This window comes from Mytilus californianus, unplaced genomic scaffold (assembly GCF_021869535.1).
Source record: "Mytilus californianus isolate M0D057914Y unplaced genomic scaffold, xbMytCali1.0.p SCAF_2, whole genome shotgun sequence".
NCBI classification, from domain to species: domain Eukaryota; kingdom Metazoa; phylum Mollusca; class Bivalvia; order Mytilida; family Mytilidae; genus Mytilus; species Mytilus californianus.
In genome coordinates this window covers 139260541-139282335 of record NW_026262668.1, presented here as the reverse complement: position 1 = coordinate 139282335, position 21795 = coordinate 139260541, and the positions used below count along the sequence as shown (strand labels likewise).

The window sequence follows — 21795 nt, the reverse complement described above, 5'->3', positions numbered from 1 at the left end:
TGTTGACTGCTGTACCCCTATTTTTGACATTTTTACCTATTGTGTCTGTTTGTTTTGTTCACGCATCGTCAATATAATGGAATTTGATGCGATTGTCATACAAGTGAGAGGTATAAAACCAGGTTCAATCCACCATTTTCTACATAAGAAAATGCCTGTACCAATAAGTCAGGAATATGACAGTTGTTATCCATTCGTTTGATGTGTTTGAATTTTTGATTTTGCCATTTGATTGGGGGCTTTCTTTTTTGAATTTTCCTCGGAGTTCAGTATTTTTGTGATTTTACTTTTTATTGTATAAAGTATTCATAAATCCGTTGCTTAAGTCGTTTGAAGACGAACATATTGGTGCTAACATTGGCTCAATCCACGTAGGATCGCCAACCTGTGCAGATGATGTATTACTACTGTCTAAGAGTTTGTTTGAATTACAAACGATGTTGCTGATGCAGGAGCATTACGCAGATTGTGAACGTTACATGTTGTCTGATGCAAAGAACAAGTCTATGACTTTAAATAATAAAAGTAAATATAAGGTGGTCGATGGGGTAAACTTAAAGCTGCATGGCAGCCAGCTTGAAGAAGTTGAAAGTTATACACACATTGGTATACAGAGAACCTGTGGCAAATCCAATCTTATAGCGGAAAGAATAAAAATGGCAAGGAGAACTTCCTATGCGTTAATGGGGGGCAGGACTTCATGGTTATAATGGAGTAAATCCCAAGATTAGTGTCAGGTTATGGAATACATATGTCATGCCAAGGTTGATTTTTTGGTCTCGAATCAGTAGTACTCAAGAAAAAAGACTATGAGGAGCTAAATCAATATCACAAGAAAGTTCTGAAGAATATCCAAAATCTTCCAGATCGAACTGCAGATTCAGCAGTATACATTCTCTCTGGGCAGTTACCAATTGAGTCTACAATACATTACCAAATATTGATTAGACTCGGCAGTATCCTGAGAAATGACTGCATTGAAAAGGAAATTTGCATTCGTCAGATATTTAAAGCTGCATTCGTCAGATATTAGTTAAAGATGACACTTCGAATAGTTGGTTTATCTATGCAAAGAAATTGCTTGACCAGTATGATCTTACATCCATTTTTACGCTTATTGGAAATATGCCATCTCCAGCTGTATGAAAGAACATGGTAAAACAGAAAATAAATGGCCACTGGAAGAAAATAGTGGAAAAAGATGCAGCAAATATCTCAAGTTTGGTATATCTAAACCCACTGCAACGCCCGGTACTCTGCACAACATTTGGATATCTGCAGGTCTAGAAACCGTGTCGATCAAGAAGGCATGTATCAGAGCTAGAATTGCTACCGGGGTATATATACTACAGAAGGATAGGTCCAAATTCTATGGAAACAGAGAGAAGCCAACTTGTCCGTTGTGTAATGATGGTGAAGACGAGATATTGAACATTTTATATTAAAATGTAAGACATTAGAAAATACTAGGAAACATTTTATAAATAGCTTAGAAAAGTTTGTGGAACAAATGGACAGTCATCTATTAGGTCACATAAAGTGTAGTAGACTATTTTTACAGATGATAATAGACATCACGCATCCGTCATTGCCATTGGTACTACAATCTGGTGAGATATCTCACCAGATGGAAGCAATGTCCAGAGGATTGTGTTTTGCCTTACACCGGGAAAGATGTTCCAGGCTTGATATACACATGGGGTGAGGCTGGGTTAATCCAAAGGGCTAGGTGCGCTAGTAGTCGATTTTACCTTTTAGTCCTTTTATCTTTTAGTAGCAAGTTAAAACTTTTGATTAAGATTAAATGGATTATTAAAGTAGAGAAATCCTGTGGCATTAAGTTATTTAAATACCATATCCTAAACGTTAACTGACTAATTTTAAGGATAAGTTTTGAGATCAAGATAATGTTTATCATATTGTTTGGATGAAATTTAAGCAGAGGTCATTTTATAGTGGAAGCTAACAGAGACAGTTTGGACAGTGATTGGATGTTTTAATTCACATGAGAAATAGACTTTTTAACTGTGAAGTTTTGTGATTGGACAAGAAAGACTTTTAAATCTAGTAGTGTGACTTTTATAGTTATGAATACTGTACATTACGTGTTTTTTTATAGGTGGTGGGTAAGATGTGTATATAATCTACTTATATGATGCTGTACAGACTAATTCTACTGAGTAGTGCGAAGATATAAACGTAGGCCCGCACATACAGAATACGTTTTATACATATTTTTAAACCTGTTGCTCTGATTACACAGATAACCTGTGGTGCTCCAGATAGTGGAGGGATCTACTAAAAAGAAAGAAGAAAGAAAGGTGACCATTCAAGACTCTTTCAACCCAAATCGTAAAAGAGGCCGAGAGAGAATTTGGGACAAATAATATTTTGTGGCGAAAAGACACAAATTCAAATATGGCTGCGCCCATGTAATACAAACATAAGTGTTGATCTGTGTGCTGTTTGTGATATAAACCTATCAGAAAATGACGAGAAAAAGAAAAGTCCACTTTAAGGATGACCCAGCTAATTTGAAACGCTTTCGAGATGAAATAATGCACCTGTCTGAACCTAAAACTAAAGACAGTAATGTTGAATATTACAAGCATGATAAATCTGAATTTTCATTACGTGGAAAGAAGAAATTACCAAGGAAAATGAAGAGGAAAGAGGAAAGACACATGAAAAAAGCTAGAAAATTGGCACATTATCAGGGAAAACAGGTAAAATTTGCACATTATCAGGGCAGACATGTGTCTTGAGTGGCGTACAGGTCAGGAATAACCCAGCAAACAAAAAATAACCTTAATGTAATGTTATTTATAATATGAGGAAGGCGCTACCTTGAATGCCAGCTTACCAAAAGGCAAAACTATGTCCTACATATTGATTGATTGTTGGTTTGCTTAACGCCCAGTGGCAAATATTTCATGCATGTTCAGGACGAATGTCCTACATATAGTTTTTGTCTAAAATAAAATAATAAGTTTAGATGGAAAATGTTTACGGAAAGATCATTGAACTTCAAAAGGCAGAAGGAGGTATGGTATTTTTTTTTGGTGTGTCGCAGGAAGCATCAAAGCAAAAATTTAAAATAGCCTTCCTGGACGTCATAATTATTTGGACTAGTATTTTTCTTTAAAAATTGATGACAAAAATACTCTGTTCAAGCAGAGGACAAAAAAAAATATTCTGAATCCAGATTTTCCCCATACCTTCTAGTGTTTATATTTTGACTAAATAATTTTGATTGATAGCATTGAAGTGCTTCACGTGTAAAAAATCTGACTCAAACAAAAAACCATACCCCCCTTTGAAGCTAAATGGTTGCTCCCTTATTGTTTTCTGCTGAAAATGAATTTATTGGTGATTTATATAAATGACAATGCTTACATTCATTATCTTGTGCATTTTCATATCCATTTTTCTTTCTTTGCAAATTTTATAAAATTTAAAACAATAAGACATTTGTTTAATTTCAAAACTATGAATACTGTACAGTTATACAATCCATAACTTTATTAAATTAATTTTTTGTTGATTTTCATGAAAAGGTGGAGGATTTGGAATATCTTTTTCATCAATATCTAAAAGTTGTAGCGTTTTTTTTTTATTTAGTATTGCAAACAATGCTTTCTGTTTGTTGAATTATTTTTACTTTCTAAATTAGCTGGTTGTTCATATTGTATTCCCAGTTTCCTGCATCTCATATAAGAGGATCATTCTGATTGTTAAAAGAAGAGTTTGAATTTACAGTGAGCCTGCTTAGAATAATGTTTTGATCAGGTTTTTTATTTTCATCTAAGCATATAAGGAACCATAAATAGGATTGTTAAGTTGATAATCTAAAGATTCATCTATTTTCTAGGATGCTATTTAAAATTTGAGGGGAGAACACTGCTCAGCAGTATAAATGTATTCCTGATCATCTTCTTTTTGTGGGTTTCTACATCAATTTCATGTACTAATTCAGAGTCGGTTTTATGTCATTTCTTGCATAATTTGTTTTATTAGCTTACTTTTCAAGTTTTTATACGACGGCAATATAAAATTGAGAATCGAAATGGGGAATATGTCAAAAATTTGCTTTCGAGTAATGCTATCATGTCGCTGTTGCTGTCCGAAGACACCTTTGGTTTCCGGACAATAACTTTAGTTTAAGTAAATGGATCTCTATGACAATGTATAAAATTGTACCAGAAGGTTCAATACACAAAAGGAATGTTAGAATTGATTTTGGGGGTTATGGTACCAACAGTTTAGGAGTCAGTGGTCAAAAACAACATTTTTGGGTTGTTTTTTTTCCATAATTTTTGGGTTTTTTCTCCAAAAATTTACCATTTTTACATTGATTATTTCTCATTTATATATAAATGCAACAAATACTGATATGGGAGGTGATACACACGAAACAGTGTGTGTAATTCATTTTATCGGTAATTTGTGCATTTTTCCTTTGATGTGTATACTCCTTGTCCTTGATAATGTTGACGTCATTATCAGTGGACTGGTCATGATAAAGAAAATATACTGGGTTAGTTCGCAATTGACATGCATAAGTGCACCGCAAAAGGATCTTCTTTCCCTTTAATTCACAAAATTGCACATGATTTTTTTCACAGAAACGCACACGTTATTTCATGAATGAAACACTTGTCATTGTTTGAAACTTTCACAGTAATCAGCTGGTAATAAAACGTTAGTTTAGCCTTTTTGAACGATTCACTGATTGTGTGAAAATTTGAACAGAAAATGTACGATAAACCTGATAAAATTGCGGAATTATTGATAGCTTTCCTTACTATTCACAAGGACATATCACTAACATATCGTCCATGCTATTCCGATTTGAGTTTTTATTCCTACATAGTCTGGCATGGCTGGTGCTGTTCCAAGTTGTCTTCTTTTGCTGCATGTTTCTTGAGAAGTATTTGTTTGACCTGGTCAGTCACTATAAAGTGTTACAATTCATATTAAGACGCAACACATAAATAGTGACCAAAAAGGTACCGCTTTCACATGCATGACATGAGAGAATCTAGAAAAAAAATTAAATGTACACATTTTCAACATTTTTGTGGGACTATCATATAAAATTAAGGGGACATGTAGTTGGAGACTGCTGCTGAATAGAAATGTTTGGGCTCACCTGATACCTGTTTTCAAATCAGTCCATATTAAAGTTTGAAGGGTCCAAAATTAAAATATGTTTGATTTCAACTGACATAAAATTTTTGGTGTTTTTTATACGCTTAATCTACATCTGTGGTTGTATCAGGCTGTGCTTGGCGAAGCATTTTATTGCTGTTTTGTTTGTACTTTATTTTATTTTGGTCATGAAAATTAACTTGTAGTTGTGAAGTTGCTAACATTTTTAAAAGATGATAATTAGATAACTTCGCATGGGCCGACACTGATGTTTTCGTAGATTTACTTTTTCCCAGGAATGCTTCATCTGTTGATACATGTATATTCTCACTGTGAACGATTTGTGTCTCAAAAAAAACTTGTAAGATTTCTGCAGTTATTTTTGTTGAATACATACATACACATAGGGTGAAAATTGGGTACTGTGACGTTATAGCCATAATTGTTTATTGCTATAATAGGTTGAAATGTGCACCTGATAAAAGTATTCGGTAAAGTGAAAATGTTTTGATCAGGTTTAAACTGACGCATAAAATATACTGGTGACTGCTGGAGGCAAATATTTATATTGCCTCCAAATAATGTGTCTGCAGCTTGAATTTCAAAAGATGTATGTAGCCCACATACTTCCAAGTAAGATGCTCTATACCTATCAAAAGTCATGGTATTATCATGGGTTATCATAACTCCATTGTAATTCCCATAAAATCCAATTTTGGACAATATGGGAGCATACAATATATACCTAAATGTATCACTCAGACTCAAGTCTCCTTTTACTATGATTAAACTTAGAGAGTGAAAAAAAAACAGTCTCCATCTCCTGGGACTGTTTAAGGTAGATATGTGTCATAATTAATGACAAGATTTGTTGAGAGTTTGTCAAAGGAAGTACAGTGACAGTCTCCAAATTAGAAGATTGTGAATTTGAATATATATATTTTTTTTAAACTTTTGTTAAGTTTTGAATTACACCTGCATTTGTCTGTTAGCTAGGAATAACAGTGACCACATTCCACAGTATAACCAACTTCATTATCACTGTAACTTGATATGGGAAATTCTGTAGCAGATTTTACTACCTTCACCAGGTCAGGAATAACCACCAATTTTTGGCAATTGATGGATTATACCTCAATTGACGTATAATCCACCAATTGACATATATTGGTATAGACCAATTGGCGTATAATGCAATTTTTTTGTTATAAAATGCTAGTGTGAGATAGGAGCATCATTTTGCAACTTACAACCTATTTTATGACCATTATTGAGTCCTCTGAAAGTTTCAGTTTTGTCAAAGCCTGCTGCATCTCTTGAGAATGCATGTGTACAACAATTCTTTTGTTGAAACATCTGTACTATTGACCAAGAATTGACAAGATAACAATAGAAGAAACTGCAAATACAATTATTGATTAAATGCAATATTTTATGTCACTATACTAAACTAGGAATGTTTGACATGTTTTCATACAGTTATATGGTTTTAAGAAAACAATGCTCCATTTTGGTTGAATAATTTGCTTTAAAAAAAAAAAATATACATCAATTGGTCTATACCATTACATGTCAATTGGTGGATTGTACGTCAATTGAGGTATAATCCACCAATTGGTGGTTATTCCTGACCTGTTTTGTGTTCACCTCCGCCTCCGGCTACGTTTCTCCCAAAATTTATTGCTTGCACTGCAGAGGGTTTTTCTGTGTTCCCATGGCTGGACGGAACTTTTACACTCAAATGTTATCATTAATTATGATATTGTGACTTTTAAATGAAGTACCTGTGGTAATTTAGGAGATTTGTCACTGATAATGGAAAGATGAAGCAGACGACGAAACATGGCTGTTGTCCAAACTTCGGTTGTTTCCGTGGTACAATAAAATTGAAATAAACTGCACAAGTTACTAAAATTTCTAAATTCTTGTTTTTGTAAACAAATAAGAATTCATGTCACATTTAACATCAAATTTATTCCGTTTTGTCCCGTTTTTTCAAGATCGCGATTAAACGAGAATCTGGCAGCCATCAAAAATATAAGGGTTAAACTAATGTCCTGAAATTGTCCTTACGGATATTCCAATGCTAATTTCGTTTTCATTATTTGAAGAATGGACCTTATATTTGGAGCCAAGCAAGAATACAATGTTTGTTTAATAGATATAATGAAAAAAAAGAAAACAAATATTTTTAAGAGTTAAATAACTTGACTTGATCTACTTCGAAAATTAAAAAAAAAAATCGTACGAGATTTAACGAGAGTGACGAAACTTTTTAGATTGCTCATGTAGAGAGAGTTATCGTTCTTTATTCCAATTCGATGCTTCTACCATAAGTGCCAGCTAAAGCTGGCATAATATGAGGCAGGCGTTACCTGTGAAAGGGGACGAAGTCTGTATGAATTATTTTTTTTTAATTCAAACATATTTTAACTTCAAAATCTGTTTAAAAAAGAAACGGAAATACCCTTACGTTTCCGATTTCGGTTCTGTTGTTCGGAATTTTAGTTGTGACGTTATTTATGTTATGACGTCATATTCGATGTAAACAAAGAAACGCTATCAGGTAACGTTTTTTCATATCAAGCCATTCAAGGAATTATTAAAAATGGAATTGGTATTGCGTTCCTTCCTATATTTTACTAGACTAATAAATATATATTTTACTCAAAAACTCATGCAAACGAGACCGGAAAAAGGAAGTAGATTTCTGCGCAAATGCGGGAAAATAAAAAAGTCTGAAAATAAAAAAGTTAACGATTTTGAGTTCATTAGTACAATGAAAATTTCGGGAAATTTTCCCGATTTTTTTTTTCTTTTTTTTTTTTATTGATTTTTCTACCGTAATAGGGGACTTCGTCCCCTTATTACCAATTTTTAAAGGCAGTGCTTTAATGCCTTTCTAGTTGCCGTGTTAATATTTCTGTCCGCGATATCCAACTTATCTACGTGGGGGGTCATTTAGCTCCAAGTAGATCCGGAAAATGTTGATTCTCTCCTCTTCTTATTGTGGTAATATGAGGCAGGCATTACCTGTGAAAGGGGACGAAGTCTATATAAATTATTTTTTTTAATTCAAACATATTTTAAGTTCTAAATCGTTTAAAAAAGAAACGGAAATACCGTATCGTTTCCGATTTTGGTTCTGTTGTTAGGAATTTTAGTTGTGACGTTATTGTAGTTATGACGTCATATTCAATGTAAACAAAGAAACGCTATCATCAGGTAACTTTTTTTCATATCAAAGAATAATTAGAAATGAAATTGTTATTGTGTTCCTTCCTATATTTTACTGGACTGATAAATATATATTTCACTCAAAGTCTCATGACAAACGAGACCGAAAGAAGGAAGTAGATTTCTGCGCAAATGCGGGAATTAAAAAAAGTTACAAAAAAAAGTTAACGATTTTGAGTTCATTAGTACAATGAAAATTTCGGGAAATTTTTCCCGATTTTTTTTTTTATTGATTTTTCTACTGTAATAGGGGACTTCGTCCCCTTATAAAATGTTTTTTGTCTCATTTCATTTACATTGGGAAATAGAGAAACGATCATTGTGTTTTGTTAGTTTTAAAAACTTTTGATATATTTGTATTTTACATTATAAGCAGTCAACCGATTGACAAACTAGAATTATTTGAATTCCGTGTGGAAAGAGCTCGGGTTAATTTCGAGTGTTTTCTGCAATCTAGATGTTTATAAATCATTTCAGTCGTTGATATAATAATTAAAGGTCGACTGAACATGAATTATATTATACAATTTAAAGCGCATTTCTGTTTATGCACGCGAACCCGTCTAACGTTATTGTTATTTCGCAGTTATATAAAGTAGCAAATTATCGTTCCTGAATAGGTGGCGCCGTTGTAGCCGATCCTGTACTTCAACTTCCGGTTTCCGCACTGTGCAACTATTACAGTTGCATTTTTAATTAACGATGCCAAGTACTTGTTGTTGTGTACCTGGATGTCATTTAAGAGGAGGACATGCATTTCCAAATGACTTAAAAAGAAGGAAAAGTTGGATCAACGCCATGGCCCATACGCAGATTGGACGAGAACACGATGAAATCGTGGAGTCCATCTCAATCAGCTGTTGTTTGCAAGGCACATTTTACTGAAAAAAGACTACGTGCAGGAAACTATTCATGGTAAAATTCTATTTTCTTTTTAAAATATATAGTTATATATGTAATCGCCATGCGAATAAACCAAAGTCAGTTTACAACTCAATTATCGTTGTAGAATAAAAGGGGGTGGTTAATTCAAGACGTCATAATTTTTTGGATTACGATTCAATGTGATCTGTTTGAGATTTTTTGGTGCTTGCTACAATTATAATGATTTCTTACAAGAGGTATATCATACTGAGAATTATTTTAGCAGTAATTATGCTTATGTAGTAATGACAGGAATGCATAAGCTATGCCTCATAGACTTTCTTGAAAAATATCAATGACAATGTTAACAGGAACAAAACAATGACATGCTCTCATCTATATTATAGTTATTTAGGTACAAACAATGTATGTTTGTTGCATACGTCTCTCATTGTTTGTCCTTTGGATTTACATAACATACATTTTGATGTACATTGAATCAGGCTAACATAGTTTTATCCAGATTGTAATGAATAAATCTAGTTAATATTTTGCCAGGTTACGAGTACAAAGGAATTATAGTTATCTCGTACCATTGTAACTCGTACCAATGTCAACTCGTACCACTAAACAAAAACTCGTTCCAATGCAAACTCGTACCACTGCTAACTCGTACCACGGTAAATTCATACCATTGTAAACTCGTACCCACTTATTTAAATGCATTCAAATGGTGTTTAATGATGAATATATACTTTAATTTCACTCAATACCTCTTAAGTCTGTAAAATGTATATAATTTGAAATTACAATAACCAATTTGTAGCTAATTTTCCTTGTCTAATTGAAAAGAGAAAACCGTGGCAGATTGGCTTTGTTGTCTCCCTTGAATAGACTCTTTTTTAAACTTTTACTGACAACTATTTGATTTAATTTTTAATCATTCCAAATCAGTAACATTGAATAGATTTGGGTATTTTTCTATTGTTTCTAAAAGGAATTTTATTTAATGAAAGAATTTATTGATTGTGTTTAAAAGGTTTAAAATTGTTTATGACCAACAGTTAGACAGTATGAAATTTATTTTTATACAATATTCAGCACATTTCAGCAGAATATGACCATGCTTATATGATTATACAAGTTGATTAGTTAAAGATAAAAAAAACCAAGTTGATTAGTTAATAATCAACCAAAACTTATGCATTGAAAATTGTGAAACAGACCTATATGCTGATGACACCACTCTTCATAAATCAGGGAAAAACATAGAAAATATACATGATGATGTTCAAGAAGATTTATACAGGGTTGAAGAGTGGTGCAAAATGAATAACATGTTCATTAATGCAAATAAAACAAAATGTTTGGTTACTGGAACAAAGCAGAAACTATCAATTCAGACTTATCAACCAAACTTAATAATAGATTCAAAAGTATTACAAAATTCTTCATGTGAAAAATTATTAGGTGTTAAAATTGACAGCACACTTAACTGGAGAAATCAAATTGACCAAGTTTGTGCTAATATATCATCCAGAATATACCTTCTTTCTAAAATAAAGAAATTTTTAGATATAAATGCAAGGAAAACATATTACAATGGATATATTCTGCCCCTGATTGACTACTGCTGTATTATTTGGGGTGAATGTAAAAATGAAGGGATAGCAAGAATTTTAAAACTCCAAAAAAGGGCAGCAAGATTAATTCTAGATGCAGATCCTTTATCCCCCTCAGCCCCCTTATTTAAAAAACTTGGGTGGATGACAGTTGACAATAGAATAAAATACCACAAATATTTACTTCTATATAAATGTATGCATATGGAAGCACCAATGTACCTAGTTCAAAAGTTTAAACTGAAATCAGATAATAATCCTTACTCCCTGAGAGGCGTCACTCAAGGTAATCTGATAGTTCCTAAGCCAAAAGCTGAGCTATTTAAGAAATCTTTTGTTTATTCTGGATCAGTGTTATGGAATGGACTACCACACAAAATGCGTAAAGCTCAAAACACTTATACTTTTAAACAAAGTATCAAGAAGTACTTAACACAGTCCTGATAAGATTATATTTTCTACAATGTATTTGTATATTCTTTTATTTTTATTTGTATTTGATTTTTGACTACATGTACATCTTGAACAGCCTTATGTCTTATCATGTTAGTAATATTACATTGAACTAATTGACTGTAAATTAACTTTGTGTAAATATCTGTTTTTGATTGTATTGTAATTTGTATGTGAGGGCCTCAGGGAAGATTAGTTTATTGTAACTAACTGAGTTTACCCTCTTTAAATAAAGAATTTATTATTATTATTATTATTATAATAATCACACAATCAAAGGAATTTAATATATTTATTAGCATGGTAATTAAGAAATTACATTTGTATTTTTGTCTAAGATTTCATTAAAATCTGGTATAAATTTCAAAGATATTTTAATTTTTTGTATAAAGCTTAAAAAAAAAATAATCATAAAACATTCGTATTTTTGTCTAAGTTTTCATTAAAATCTAGTATAAAATTCAAGTAATTCAACTTTTTTTATTTAGTTTACCAAAAAAAAAAATCATAAAACTTTCGTATTTTTGAATATATTTTTAATGGTACGAGTTTGCAGTGGTACGACTTCCCAGTGGTACGAGTTTACGTTGGTACGAGTTTACAATGGTACGAGTTAACTTGCTTCTGTACAAAGTATGCATTGCTAATGTAAGTTCATTTATTTATCAAAAAACTAATGTTTTATAACCTTTTTCAGGGCACAAACCCACCATACAGAGACTTTAAGTCTACTGCCAATCCCAGCCTATTTTCCTGGACCAAGCAAGAGACTGAATCGTCCGCAAAAAGAAAAATCAGGGCAGTTTCCTGTGAAAACAAAAGAACTAAACTTGATGAATATTGTAGTAGAAATCTAGAGGAAAGTTTTGATTGTAAAGTTGGTTTTCCAGAAGAAGTAATTCATACTGCAGACAGGATTTATGACTGTCCACCACCAACTGCCGAGCTAATGTTGAGCTTCACAGATGGAATTACGCAAACACCATCAATGCCTATATTTTCAGCAGAGAATTTTGAAATGAAGATACGTGACACAGCCATGCATTTTTATACCGGTTTAGAGTTGTATACTAAATTTTTATTTGTTTTGACCACACTTGGTCCAACAGCACATTGTTTGAGATACATATATTTTCAAATTGATAGGGTGTCATTTGAAAATCAGTTTTTTTATGACTTTGATGAAATTGATGCATTATACAACCAACTTTGAACTGTCTAGATTCTAGATTGAAACTAGTGTTAAGAATATTGTGTAAACATGGATTGTTTTTATGTCTAAACAGTGGCGTGAGGCTAACACTTGGCCATTTAGTGGTTTAGTCAGGTATTTTTCGCCATCCAACTTAGAATTAAAGTTTCCTACAACTTGGATTATTATTGACAGCACAGAATATCCTGTGATAAAACCTAAAGCTCCTAGAGCTCAGGCAACCTTTTCATCATATAAAAACAGAAACACTGAAAATACTTGTATGTTCGACACCTGGTGGTTTAGTCAACTATGTCTCTAATGCATATGTTGGTTGTACCAGTGACTGTGAAATAGTTGAAAGATGTAGAATAGTTCAATTATGTGATCCAGGTGACAGTGTGATGGCAGACAAAGGTTTAAATGTGCAAGATTTGTTTGCTCACTTTTTTCAAAAAAAGAAACAGAATTAGTTCCAAAACTCTTATACGGGATAGAAAAGTCTCCAATTAACACGTGCACATAGAGCTAATTATTGGACTTGGCAAAACATACAAAATTCTAATAAATCCTATGAATGGAACTGAAACAAAACTTTCATCTGAAATAACATTTAGTTGTTTTATGTTGTGTAATTTTAGAACTTGTATTGTGCCAAAGGATGCATAAATAAAAGTGACGCAATGAAGTTTGTTCTGATATATATATATATAAATATTATTTACAATTACATGCACATGTAAATTGTAATGCATATAAAAATAAGGAGATGTGGTATGATATTCAGTGAGTTTATCGAACCAAAGTGCATAAGAAATGGGTTAAGCAGTTACAGGTGTTACTGTCACCATACAATCTCCAACAATTAGAAAAACTTGTACCGTGTAAATAATTGCAGAGATCTTACAACTAAGTTTTGTTGTCTCACCTTGACTTTGGTGAATTGTTTATATCTGTTGATGTAAATATAAAAAAGAAGATGTGGTATGATTGCCAATGAGACAACTCTCCACAAGAGACCAAATGACACAGAAATTAACAGCTATAGGTCACAGTACGGCCTTCAACAATGAGCAAAGCACATACCGCACAGTGAGCTATAAAAGGCCCCGAAATGACAATGTAAAACAATTCAAACAAGAAAACTAACGGCCTAATTTATGTACAAAAAATGAACGAATAACAAATATGCAACACATAAACAAACGACAACCACTGAATTACAGGCTCCTGACTTGGGACAGGCACATACATGTACATACAGAATGTGGCGGGGTTAAACATGTTCGCGGGATCCCAACCCACCCCCTAACCTGGGACAGTGGTGTAACAGTACAATATAAGAGCGAACTATAAAAATCAGTTGAAAGAGGCTTAACTCATCAGATGGATAAATACAAATACTAGTGGACGTGGCTGGGTAGTTGTACATCCAAACAACAAAAAGACACTAAGTACAGATCTGAGAGTACTCGCATTTACTGACAGCTAGTTCAAAGCCACAAACAACTGATAAAAAAAACTTGCATCTAAGACTAAATTATCAATCCATAAGCTCCCTTTAGAATTTTATAAATTTTAGATTTTACATTATTGAGTTATGGGGTTTTATTCATTAAAAAGGGGGGGATTTTCCAGTTTTTGGACAACAACTCAAAAATGCTTTAAGCAGTTCGCATGAAACTTTGGTGAATTATTTATAGCTATTGATGTAATCTCCCTATTGATTTTCATAAATTTCAAATATGACATTGAGAAGAAATTGAACTTTATTTGTTTATAGTCTGGCAACAGATTTATTAAGTATTGCGCAACAGCACAGTGTATTGCACAACAGCAAGAAATCTTTAACTGAATATAAATTCAATTCATATAACCGATTTCAAGTTCTTTGACTACATTTATTCAGAAACTATAATATGTCAAATATTTAATTACAATCCAAATTCAGACCTGTATCAAGCTTGAATATTGTGTCCATTTTTGCCTCAACTGTTCAGGGTTGGACCTCTGTGGGTGTATCCAGCTGCGCTCAGCAAATCAGTTTATTACTTAATTAAGAACTCCTTTTTGTCGAGCCTGTGACTTTTGTCGCAGAAAGCTCGACATAGGGATAGTGATCCGGCGGCAGCGTTAGCTAACTTCTTAAAAGCTTTATATTTTAGAAGGTGGAAGGTCTGGATGCTTCATACTTTGTTTATGGATGCCTCATGTTACGAAGTTTCCGTCAGTCACATGTCCAATGTCCTTGACCTCATTTTCATGGTTCAGTGACTACTTGAAAAAAAAGTTAAGATTTTTTGTAATGTTGAATTCTCTCTTATTATAAGTAATAGGATAACTATATTTGGTATGTGCATACCTTGCAAGGTCCTTATGCCCGTCAGACAGTTTTCACTTGACCTCGACCTCATTTCATGGATCAGTGAACAAGGTTAAGTTTTGGTGGTCAAGTCCATATCTCAGATACTATAAGCAATAGGTCTAGTATATTCGGTGTATGGAAGGACTGTAAGGTGCACATGTCCAACTGGCAGGTGTCATCTGATCTTGACCTCATTTTCATGGTTCAGTGGTTATAGTTAAGTTTTTGTGTTTTGGTCTGTTTTTCTTATACTGTATGCAATAGGTCTACTATATTTGGTGTATGGAATGATTGTAAGGTGTACATGTCTAGCTGGCAGGTGTCATCTGACCTTGACCTCATTTTCACGGTTCAGTGGTCAAAGTTAAGTTTTTGAGTTTTGTCTTTTTTTCTAATACTATATGCAATAGTTCAACTATATTTGGTGTATGGAAATATTTTATGATCTATATGTCAGTCACGCAGGTTTTTTTTATACCTTGACCTCATTTTCAAGGTTCATTGCTCAGTTTTAAGTTTTTGTGTTTTGGTCTGTTTTTCTTAAACTATAAGCAATAGGTCAACTATATTTGTTGTATGGAAGAATTGTTAGCTGTACATGCCTGCCTAGCATGGTTCATCTGACCTTGACCTCATTTTCTTGGTTCATTGGTCAATGTTTAGTTTACTTGGTTAATGTTAAGTTTATGTGACAGTTGTAATAAAGCTTTATATTTAGGACTATCAACATAATATCAATGATTAGTAAAGAAGGCGAGACATTTCAGCGTGTGCACTCTTGTTTCATTCATAAATTACTTTATACTTGGAAATATAATTTTGCTTGGAGTTATAGTTTCTAAAAAAAGTATTGTCATTGAAAGAGTTGACATGTTGCAATGTACATTTATTCTACATAGTTCTATGGTACCAAATCAAAAGTTTATATTAAAGAAAGAAGTCAAAGGTTTCCCATCATAGTTTAGTTACATACATATTTTTTGTACCTGAGGTCGTTGAATATAGATCATTATATAAATAAGGAGATGTGTTATGATTGCCAATGAAACAACTATCATCCATACATTGTACTTACCAGTAACAAACCACATTTGCAAAGTTGAATAAAATACAGTTGATAACATTTACTTATTACTTAAAAGAAAATGCCAAACAATCGCCTTCATATAGTGCTCAGAATATGACATTCATAAAACTTGTTCAATATCATTAGAGAACTCTAAATCTTAAATACTGAAAGCCACCTCTGATAAGTACAATGTACTATGCAAGATAATGATATAACTGGACTAAAAATACACACAACCTGTAATTAACTGCCTTTACAGCGCTTTCGCGCTTTGATTTATATCATACTTACATGTACGTTACTACCGAACATATTTTTTACATCATTTTGTAGACTCCGAGTAACCTTAACGCAACGTTCCAAGTAACGTTAAGGAAACATAAAGCTATCGTAAAAGTAACATTTCTGTTCACGTTATTTATTTACATTGAACTGACGTTAGTTTAGCATCCATTATAACGTCATATATTAATATAAAACTAATGTTGGAGTAACATCTCTTACAACTTTATATATTTTCATAAAACTGACATTACCATAATTACAGTAAAATTTCTTTTAACATTATATATTTACATAAAACTGACGTTATTGTAACATACATTTGCTTATACCATTAGTTTTTGACAGAGAATAAACTTAAAAGTTACATTGTTGCGTAACATTGTTGATACAGTTAGTTATAAAACTTTAATGCAACACTCCTTTCTAATGAAACAATTTCTGTACCTTGATCCTGGAACTCTCCTTACATACTTTGCTTTATATAATGCCATAATGTCCAATAACAAGTTCCTTGTAGGTATCTTTTGTGGAAGATTTTATTCAACCTATCCAGTCACTAAGAAGTGTTACAATTCATATCTGATCATATGCAACACACAAATAGTAACCAGAAAGGTACAGGTTCTACTCCAGAAATGCTAAAAAAAATTAAATATCAACATTCATGACATAACTCGATTTAGTCGTAATGACAAATTACAATTTTTGAAAACATATTACATAAGTAACTAGTATTTACTGAATTACTAACACAAGTGCTAATACTATTAAATTTTGCAACTATTTTTTTTAAGTGTAAAATATGTACACTTAAATAGGAATCATAGACACGAGTACTAGTGCATCTTAAACACTTTTAAAGAATTGAAAACCAAGAATGTTCTTTAAAAATTGAGAATAATGCAATACTGTAATACACAAAATAACCTTCTTTTAATAATTTGAAGTCTAAACTATGATTTATTAAAAGGAATAAAAGTGGTATATGAAAAATATTGAACATTAAGAAAATCAAATGGTCGTCCCCTAAGTCTCTGAATAATCGATATTTAAAACTTTATTCAGTGCTGGTCCAAAATCAATCTACCATCAAGTATATACGCGTATTTACAATTTGTTAGCGGATGAGTTTCGGCAAGGATGAAATTGAGTATTGACAATGTACAAATGAATAAAAATAATCCCATGAACAGTCCAATGTTTATTCTGGTCGTATGATGAACAAAAAAAAAAGTGCACAAAATGAGAAAGTTTTACTAACCTATATTTAACTAATTTCCTAATTAGCTTTTAGCGTAACGATTGAAGTGCATACATGTTTAAACGAAACAAAGAATTGCTCATTTTCAACTTCTTTTAATCATGGTAATATCGCTCTATGTTTCCTTCTCTTAAAAAAATGACATCTTATACCATCGTGTGATATCATGTTACAACATGGTTAGTAATTAAACGTAAATTAATATGATAATTTAACGTTAAATAAATATTGAAAGACAGTATCTAGTCGTTGTACTATTGTAATAAATTTTATGTTAAAATTTCGTATGAATAAAAATATAATATTTTAAAGTTTCATTTATGTTACTTCAACATGGCTAATAAGATGTTTTATTATACTTTATGCAAATTTCTTATATCATCCATTCATTTTTTTTGGACACGCAGCATTTTTTAATTTTCACAAACCTTTAATAAGCCCAGCCCACCCATAGCAACATGTGATAATATTCGCAACAGGTGTTAATGCCTAAAATTAACACACGCTGAGCCCAAAGTTTGCCGATCTGGAACAATTAACACCCGCTCCAGCTGAGGTTTACCAATTCTTATTTCTACATCATTTCCGTCATTTTGTTGTTTTTATTAGTAATTAATAAGTTATTAATTTATGACCTTATTTTTTTACAATTGTCCTTCTAATAACATAGTGCACACTTGAATCATAAGGCATTCCGTATGGTTAAAAACATACTGCACTCGGATGAAGGAGTTAGGGTGATCAACACTCTTGGCGAAAAAATTATCACAATGGAGCAACTAAAGCCTCCAGGAACACTAAATTTGGAAGGGAATTTAGCAGAAAACTATAAAGAATGGATTCAATCATTCAAACTTTATCTAACCGCAACAGGAATCGAAGAAAAGTCAGGAAAGGTACAAGTGGCTACTTTTCTGTATGTCGCAGGCTCTGAAGCACAACGTGTTAACAACACTTTTGACATTGTTCCGGATGATAAAGAGAAGATTGATGTACTAAAAGCTAAATTCAAGGATTACTGTGAGCCGAGAAAGAATCTCACGTATATTTGTCATATTTTCTTTACCCGAAATCAAAGACAACATGAAAACATAGATAGTTACGTCAAGGATCTAAAGAATAAAGCTAAACCATGTGAGTTTGAACATTTGTCTGATGGCTTGATTAGGGATCGTATCGTTTGTGGTATCCAAAACAAAGGTTGCAGAGCCCGGCTTCTACAGGAAGCGGATTTAACATTAGTAAAAGCAATAAACACATGTCGTGCACATGGGATAAGCTCACATGCATTAAAATCTACAGAGGAACATTCTGTGAACACCGTAAAATAGGTCAGTAAAACTAGTAAAAGACAAAATGAAAATCACAAAAATCAAAGACTTGTGCATGCAGAGAGACAGACTCTTTGTAAGAATTGTGGTAGAACACATGGTTAACGGAATTGCCCAGCATTCGGTAAAGAATGTCATGCATGCAAGAAGAATAATCACTTTGCTAAATATTGCATGTCAAAACAGAAGAAAAAAGTAGATGCAATTTAGTATGATTACAATTACGAAGACAGCAGATGAACTTTTTATTGGAACTGTAAGCGTAGACAGTATTCAACAGTGTGAGGAATGGAAGGAATCTATGTCTATAAACAAACAGTCTGTGGTTTTTAAACTTGATACAGGAGCTCAGGCAAATATCATATCCGAAAAAGTTATTTTGTAAATTGTTGTTGCCAGATAATAGGACAGAGAAGACCAGCAATAAACTCGTAACATACGATGGACACAAAATATCGCCTATTGGTACAAGAATGTTAGAGTGTACATTCAAAGAGAGAAAATACAATCTTAAATTTTTCATAGTACCGAGCGATTCACAGCCAATTTTGAGTGCCGATACATGTAGCGAAATAGGAGCCATTGTACGAGTACGTGCCATCAAAAAACCATTGCCAAAGAAGGAAGTAATTAGTGATTATAGTGATATATTTAAAGGACTAGGTACATTGCCTAAAACACATCATATTGAAGTAGATCCTCTTATTCCATCCGTAGTTCACCCGCCGCGTAAAATTCCAGCAGCACTTCGTTATCAAGTCCAAACAGAATTAGACTGTATGGAGATGCTTGGTGTAATAGTGAAACAAGACGAGCCGACCGATTGGGTTCATAGTATGGTAGTAGTAAGGAAACCAGGAAAGCTACGTGTATGCATAGATATGAAAGATTTGAATTGTGCGATCAAGCGTGAACATTATCACTTAGAAACAATTGATGAGGTTGTTGAAAGATTGCTTAAAGCAAGCGTGTTTTCCCTTTTTGGTGCAACTCATGGATTCTGGCAGATTCAACTGGACGAGGACAGTTCAAAACTATTAACAATTAATAAGCCATTCGGACCTTATAGATATCGTAGATTACCTTTAGTATAAGTTTAGCACCAGAAGTCTTCTCAAAAGCTGTCTAAGAGATGTTTGTGGACCTTTCGGGGGTTGAATGTATCGTAGATGATATCCTTGTATGGGGAGAGAATGATGAACAACACGACAACCGCGTTTGAAGATGCTTAACAGGTGCCAGCAAATGAACTTTAAGCTGAATAAATCGAAATTTGAGTTGCACGTTCCAGAAGTCCAGTATGTTGGACATGTTATAAGCAAAGATGGCAAAAAAGTTAATCTGGAAAAAGTTCGTGCAATACAGGAAATGCCTGCACCGACCGATGTGGCAGGAGTTAAAAGGTTCATGGGTATAGTACAATATTTGGCCAAGTTATTACCTAATCTATCAGATGATTCCGATCCTCTCCGCAAATTGTTAAAAGGTGACATACAGTGACATTGGGATCATGAGCAACAGAAAAGTTTGAAGAACTTAAGCAGTTAGTATCATCTGCTCCCGTTTTACGATTCTATAATGGTAATGAACCTGTTAGGATATCAGTTGATTCAAGCTCTAAAGGTCTTGGAGTTGTACTTCTACAAAATTAACAGCACGTGGCATATGGATCCAGAGCTCTTACCGAGACACAAAGTAGATATGCGCAAATCGAGCGTGAAATGTCAGCAATCTTGTGCAGTTGCAAAAATTTGATCATTATATTTACGGTCGCCGAGCCATTATTGAAACCGACCATAAGCCGTTAGTTGCAATCTTTGACCAACTGCTTTATCGTGCTACACCACATCTACAACGCATGTTAATGAAATTACAGCAATATGATTTAAGAATTGTGTACCTCCCCGGAAAGTTTATATGTTTATATCTGACGCGCTTAGCAGAGCCTATCTACCGGATAGTAATGACAAGCTTATTGATGATGAACTTGAAATTATTTACATTGAAAAACAACTACCTGTTTAGTCTAGAAAGCTAGCAGAAATCAAAGACACAACTGTAGCCGATGAAAATCTGAGCAAGTTATTAAAGTTCCATCGTTGTGTCAGGATGGCCAAACAGTAAGGAGATGTTACCCGATGACATTCAGTCCTATTGGAATTTCAGGGATGAAATAATTGTGATTGATGGACTATTTTACTTTACTTTACGTCACATTCCAGCATGGGATATAAAGTTATACCATGGTTAGTAATCACACATTAAATAATTATGTTAATTTAATCAATACTTCTCATGTCAATTCCGCCAAAGTCATTCCAGCCCCAATAGTAAAATAATGAATAATTACTATAAAAATGGGAGGGAATTGTGACATATGTGATTCATGGTAAGTGGAATGAAAAAATTTGTGTAAATTTCACCGAATATCAGAGGAATATTTTTAGAAATCAGTATTGTGACCAATGACAGCAGGCAAGTGAAGTTTGCCTATTATCATGATTATTGACAGAACATTCCTTGGATTTATTTTATATCCATATGTTAAAGGAGTATGCTTGGTACTTTTTGTAAAGCAGCATCGCATCTTATTATGAAGTTATTTTCCACCATTATATATAGTTTTTTTTCTTAATTCACTCATTTAGGAGATAAGGAGGCATTGTGATATGGAGGTGAATCCATTCTTTCTCCTCCTTCATGTCTTTTATGGAAGGATTCGGCAAATCAATCAACATTTCTCAATTTGAGCACTTTTTATAACTTTAAACAAAAACAAAGTTTGTATGCATCAGCTTGTACACGAGGTAGTTATGTATGTAACTATTTGTTATTCGACTGTTGACAGACTTGTTAAGGTCAGTCATTTAAAAAATTGCTGATAAATCTTGGTAAAACTTAAGTAATATACATGATATATGTTTTTGGTATATAAATTATGCATACACAATAATCTTGATTACTT

At 33.0% G+C, this 21795-nt stretch overlaps 1 protein-coding gene across 12 annotated transcripts in view; it reads left to right on the top strand.

The window, feature by feature from the left end:
* The first annotated feature begins 2403 nt into the window (after window positions 1–2403).
* The window catches only part of LOC127731236 (nucleolar MIF4G domain-containing protein 1-like), a 53147-nt gene continuing 33755 nt past the window's right edge, over window positions 2404–21795 (top strand). For all 12 annotated transcript variants that reach the window (XM_052240236.1, XM_052240235.1, XM_052240237.1 and 9 more), the window contains exon 1: window positions 2404–2726. In XM_052240236.1, coding sequence (XP_052096196.1) covers window positions 2490–2726 — 237 coding nt within the window. In that variant the 5' untranslated portion in view covers window positions 2404–2489. The remainder of the gene's footprint in view (window positions 2727–21795) is intronic.